The sequence below is a fragment of the Mytilus galloprovincialis genome, chromosome 8 (genome assembly GCF_965363235.1).
Source record: "Mytilus galloprovincialis chromosome 8, xbMytGall1.hap1.1, whole genome shotgun sequence".
NCBI classification, from domain to species: domain Eukaryota; kingdom Metazoa; phylum Mollusca; class Bivalvia; order Mytilida; family Mytilidae; genus Mytilus; species Mytilus galloprovincialis.
Genome location: NC_134845.1, coordinates 23,571,161 through 23,577,160, shown reverse-complemented (window position 1 = coordinate 23,577,160; position 6,000 = coordinate 23,571,161). Strand labels below are relative to the sequence as shown.

The window sequence follows — 6,000 nt, the reverse complement described above, 5'->3', positions numbered from 1 at the left end:
CTACGATGCTTATTTTCCGGCATGCTTACGATTCTTATTTTCTGGCATGTATACGATGCTTATTTTCTGGCATGTATACGATGCTTATTTTCTGGCATGTATACGATGCTTATTTTCTGGCATGTATACGATGCTTATTTTCTGGCATGTATACGATGCTTATTTTCTGGCAATGGACCATTTTGAAATAGTTTCAGTAATATCTACGTACAGATCAATGGGATTCTTATATACGATATCAAATCGGTTTCGGTTTTCAGTGTAGCTTGTGCTAAGAGCGAAATTTTGTGATTTTTATTTTTTTTATTTTTACGAATAACTCTTAGAGAACAATACACCAAATGACCCTCTTTTTCAAAATGAGGCGACGAGTAATAGATGCTATTCAATAAAGTTGTTACGTATTAAGATAAAGAAACTGTTAGCTTTGAACATCGTAATTATGTAAAAACTTTCGCTTAGAAAACAAAAAAGAAGAAAAATATTCATAATCTTTATGAATATTCGAGTTCTTCATAAAAGAAAAATAATGAACAAAAGAAAGAATTCAACAGAGTGAATCTTTTCTAATGGAATGTTATATAAATATTGGTTTGTTGTGATTATCGACAGGAAAGTGTAAAACCTACAGGGCTGTTTAAAATTCAATAGATTACCACGAACACAATGTTTTAAGTCTACTTTAAATGATGGTGTATTGATCACAGGATGCAAATAACATTCAAGGTGTAATATGCCGAGACAATTTAAATAAAACCAGGCGTATCAGTCGTAGTCGAAGAAACTATTATTTTTAAAAATGGTGTAAAACTGGAGATTTTAATGGAAGCAGCATCAAGGTTAGTTTTTAATTAATTTTTTTATAACCTCTACAGATCAAATTATTAATTTTGAAAGGAAAAACTGTTTTATTTTAAATATTGACTTTTGTTTACATGGTGTTTGTATTGTATACCTTAATGGTGTTTGTATATTCAGTAGTAGATTCAATCATTGACAATCATCGAACATCTCCTTTCGTGTAAATAATTAGAATTTTTAAACCCTAAATCAAGGGAAAAGACCTGCACTTCAGTAAAAAAATATTATTAGAAATAAAGGATGGAAATTTGAAAAAAATGATACCCCAAAATACAAATAGAAAAAAAACAAAACAACATTGAGCACAGTCACAGTGTGTGCCATTTAACAATGAATATTCGCCAAAAACATAAGAATATCTCCAAACCTCAACATGAACCATGGTTATGTGTAAATGTGTGTCACCCCCCCCCCCCCCCCCTTTACAAAAATGATTGGAGGTTATTAAAACAATGAATATTCATAATACCGGGGAATTATTCTTCACACTAAATTCGTCCAACCTTCTCGATCATCGAAATTAAACTGAATCTATCATTTACATTAGAAGCACATGTAGAAACAGGACAGCTCACTGTGTTTTCTGACAATAGATGTGTGGATTCGTTCATTTCATCATGTTCGGCTGTATTGTCTTGAAAAAGATCTTTCTTGAACCATATTCGTCAAACATGAACAAAGTACAAGATAATATATTCTTACATTATGTAACCTCGAGACAATTTAATAATAATACCATTGCATTTGAAATGATTATAAAAAAGAAGATGCGGTATGATTGCCAATGAGACAACTGTCCACAAGAGACCAAATGACACAGAAATTAACATTATAGGCCACCGTACGGCCTTCAACAATGAGCAAAGCCCATACCACATAGTCAGCCATAAAAGGCCCCAAAATGACAATGTAAAACAATTCAATGATTAATTTGTTTGGTACTTGTTTGTTGTAAATCTATTAGTTTGATTTTGTTTTAGTGTTATAACTAAATCTGATAAAAACTGGCGCCAATTATCCAAGGGTATTCATAATTCCTAGCTATATTGTGTATACTGTAGGAAACAACTATAATATAATATTCTTCAGGGTATATCTTTTAAAACAATCAATGGTCTATATGATACTGACTACTTTATATAAAAATCTCTTCTAAAAATCATCATTGTACAAAATGTAGCTCAAGTAAACTGGATGCGTGCTTACTCAATTTTACCAAATTTAAAACTCCATTACTAAACAATAAAAAGATTCCGAAAAGAACATACATGTATTCTATAAAAAATATAAAAAAATTACTTAAATTTATAGAAAAACGATTAATCAGTAAAACAATACGAAACAATGTGTAAATTATTGCATGTATGGTAACTGATAGCTAGCTCAAAGTACTTTTGCAGATTTAGAAGTTGATCACTCCAATATCGGCCGCTGTATCTCCAAATGGCAGCTATGCCTGTCATGGTGGATCCGTATAATAATTCACGCATTAACTGTCTAAGGTTGATTATGACAAATCTAAGTTTTAGCGATTAATTACATTAATTGAAAAACCATGATTTGATTGTAAAATATCAAGCAGTTTCTGTCAATATCGACTCAATCAAATTGAACATTGTAAAACATTTCTGTTCATGGCTCAATTAATAAACTTCTTTTTATCGTATAATATTGAAGACTGTGATAATTCTAACATTGTACAGGAAATCATGTTCATGTCATGTCGCCCTACGAAAGATTTTATACATAAATGGTAAGCCTAGAGTTATAGTCGAGTTCTAGAGCCACACGATTCGCCAGTGTTTAAGTCCCTATTCCGACAAGACGTGGCTGGTAATATATATAATACATCCGCTGATAAGACATATGCTATACCCCGGTCGACCCTTTCGATTAGGCATATATCTCTCCGTGAAGTTTAACAAAAAAACATTTTATGATAGAATAGAACAGACATAAAGCGACATATACCAAAAAGACACGTACAAATTACAACATAATCATCTATACTGCATTTTTAAATACACTACGTAAGTGATATTGCTTTAATTAAGTGACTAAATGTATGATACTTATCGATTTTTTAAAAATTTTCAGAAATAGAAGGATTCGTTTCAAATCTTACACACGTCCAAAGTCTGAGCCAGCAAAGCCTCCACAAAAGGATGAATTTGATGATGAATTTCTAGATCTAGGGGACTCTGATTACTCGTCTTCTGATTCTACATCCTCCGATGGTGAGTTAATTGGTATCTAGTTCTGTCGGGGTTTGTAAATATGACATGTTTTTATATCCAATAAATATGAACAGAAAGAGTTAAATTGTCATTTCGGGGCCTTTTATAGCTGACTATAGGGTATGGGCATTGCTCATTGTTGAATGTCGTACGGTGACCTATAGTTGTTAATTTCTATGTCATTTTGGTCTCTTGTGGAGAGTTGTCTCATTGGCAAACATACCACATCTTCATTTTTATATTAAAATGAAAAGGGGGAATATTGCAAAGAGACAATAACCCGACGAGAGAGCAGATAACACCGAAAATTGACTTACATGATTAAATCTTCATGTGGGGGAGTTGCAAGTTAAATCATTAACAACAGCGTGTAGGTCTCGCACACAGACATATTTTTAAGACAGACAGACAGATACCATAAACTTATTGACATCTAAACATGTCAGCCAGAGTTTGAGCTTGTTTTGCTATATCTATAAAAACAAGATTGACGAAAAAAGGTCATTTATTCAAAATAAAAAAATGCAAAAAATTACAATTTGCAAATAAAACATAAAAGTTCCTAATTAATATGCAATTATAATACATAATTTATACGAAATTACATCAACTAAAATCATATCAATTGAATAAATGACAAATAATAGCAAAGGTGGGGAGAAAAATCTGCCCAACTAAAAAAAATCTATTTACTAAACTACTTGTAAAGATAAAATAAAGGGAGGTTTGCGGGTGGGAAATTTAAATTTCACGCAATGTTTTAGAATCACAAGTTATCAAGACGAAAGTTAATGATAAAAGGAAGTGCACACATGGCACGTAAACTTGTGCTGGCCCCGCAAGATCATTGACCAATAAGAAGTAAGGAATCCACTCACATGGTTTTCTACACGTGAAAAAGGGTTATACAATTTAGACAATTAATCAAATAGCAATGTTATACAAATCTGACCCACTGGTCACTTCAGAGACATCGTAAAATTTACAATATAAAGTTCTCATTCTTTTTATCAGTTAAAGCTATAAAACTACAAAGTTAATCTTCCCTGCTGTCTTAAATTATTTTATTCCGCTTCTTAATTAGCAAATAAAATTGGTTATATCACAAGAAGACGTTTTCGTGTTTTTAAAATATGCACATAACAGTTGCGCCTGGATTCTAAACACAAATATTTCATTGTCTTTTTAAGCATAGATATGGGACATAAATCACTTGACAATTAAAGGTTTTCGGATTGGAAAATGTAGGCGCCATTTTATCGTGTGTATCATATGTGTTTTACTTTGGTACATATAGGCTGTGCCTTTACCCTATATAGGTCGCGGGTCAAGCCATTTTTAAAAGGGGAACCAAACACATGCAAGTCATATAAAAAGGAGGTTCAACCCATATCATGCATATGTCCCCATACAAAAGCATCTCTCCCTAAATCCGCCACATCTTTCTGCATTCTAAGTATAATTATTTATGAACATTTTATTTTGATACGTTTTCGAATGATGCATATATATATTAAGGGTGAATGTTTATTTCATAGTTCGTTTAAATGATGTTTTTGTAGAAAGATTTCGACAACAACAATGCTAATTTATTTCAAATTCATTTTTAATCAAAAACGTTTACAAATAAATACAAAACGAGCACTGGTAAAAGGTCGACAATAGAAAAACATGCTTAAAATACCAATTGTCAATTCATGATGATAATGATATATCATATTTAGTATGGTAGTTTTACATGATGAATTACATAATTTTCACATCTTTTTTACAATATGAAATATTCGACCTTTTCAGGACAGTCAATGGTTTAATTTCGTGATGACTAACGACATTTATGTGAGGTCATGCCAGCAATAAATTTTATCAATAATGGAAGTCCCATAAACACTTGAAACAGTTCAATCTTCAAATTTTGAAGTGACTTTCATTTAAGTGATTGAATTGTATGATTTACAGAATTATTGTCAAAATAGAATCTAAAATGTTCACACCTAATCGCGATACAATCAGATTAACCCCGAAGTCTACAATTGGTTGTAAAAGCACTTAAAAACGGATTTAATGAAATAAATTTAATTTCGACATGTTGATAAAATAAAAATAGTTATTGAATTGAATATCGTCTCCTTTTTTAAACCCCTTATAATTTCTATTACAAACTTATTCATATAGATATATATCAATATTAAGTCGAGTAAGATAGTTATTATACTCTACCAAAATAAAAGATAAACCTGCTATTTTATTCTAGATATACATTGTATTATTTATTATATTACAATTCTGCTTTATTCTATCGAATTTACTTCCGCGACTTTTCTTTTGCAGATGAGAACCAATCGTTGTCGTTCCCGGGAAATCATTCAGTTAAACATAATACAGTACTTTGTCAGCAAGTCTATGTGAAATCATGTCGTTATTTCGATAAAGTACCGTCTACCTACTTTTTTCGTCGACTTAAAAGAACCCATATAGATTTATCACATCACGGATTGGGCATCGATGGTGTGAAGTCAGTAGCAATAGCGCTAGTGGTAGGTACAAGATGGTGTGTAATCAGTAGCATAAACACTAGGGGTAGGAAGACGATGATGTAAAGTCATTAGCAATATCACTAGGTGTAGGAACACGGTGGAGAAAAATCAGTAGCAAAAACACTAGAGGTAGATACACGATTGTGTGAAGTCAGTAGTAATAGAACTAGCGGTAGGTACACGATTGTGTGAAGTCAGTTGCAATAACACTAGTGGTAGGTACACGGTAGTGTGACGTCAGAAGCAATACCACTACACGATGGTGTGAAATCAGGAGCAATAGCGCTAGTGTTAGGTACAAAATGGTGAGAAGTAGCAATAGCACTAGGGGTAGGTACATGATGGTGTGAAGTCATTAGCATTAA

General features: G+C 32.1%; 1 protein-coding gene across 1 annotated transcript in view; it reads left to right on the top strand.

The window, feature by feature from the left end:
- The first annotated feature begins 565 nt into the window (after positions 1 to 565).
- The window catches only part of LOC143085358 (uncharacterized), a 37,799-nt gene continuing 32,364 nt past the window's right edge, over positions 566 to 6,000 (top strand). Inside the window, exons 1-3 of the mRNA XM_076261634.1 lie at positions 566 to 839; positions 2,959 to 3,098; positions 5,430 to 5,635. Of these exons, the coding sequence (XP_076117749.1) occupies positions 823 to 839; positions 2,959 to 3,098; positions 5,430 to 5,635 (363 nt within the window). The 5' untranslated portion in view covers positions 566 to 822. The remainder of the gene's footprint in view (positions 840 to 2,958; positions 3,099 to 5,429; positions 5,636 to 6,000) is intronic.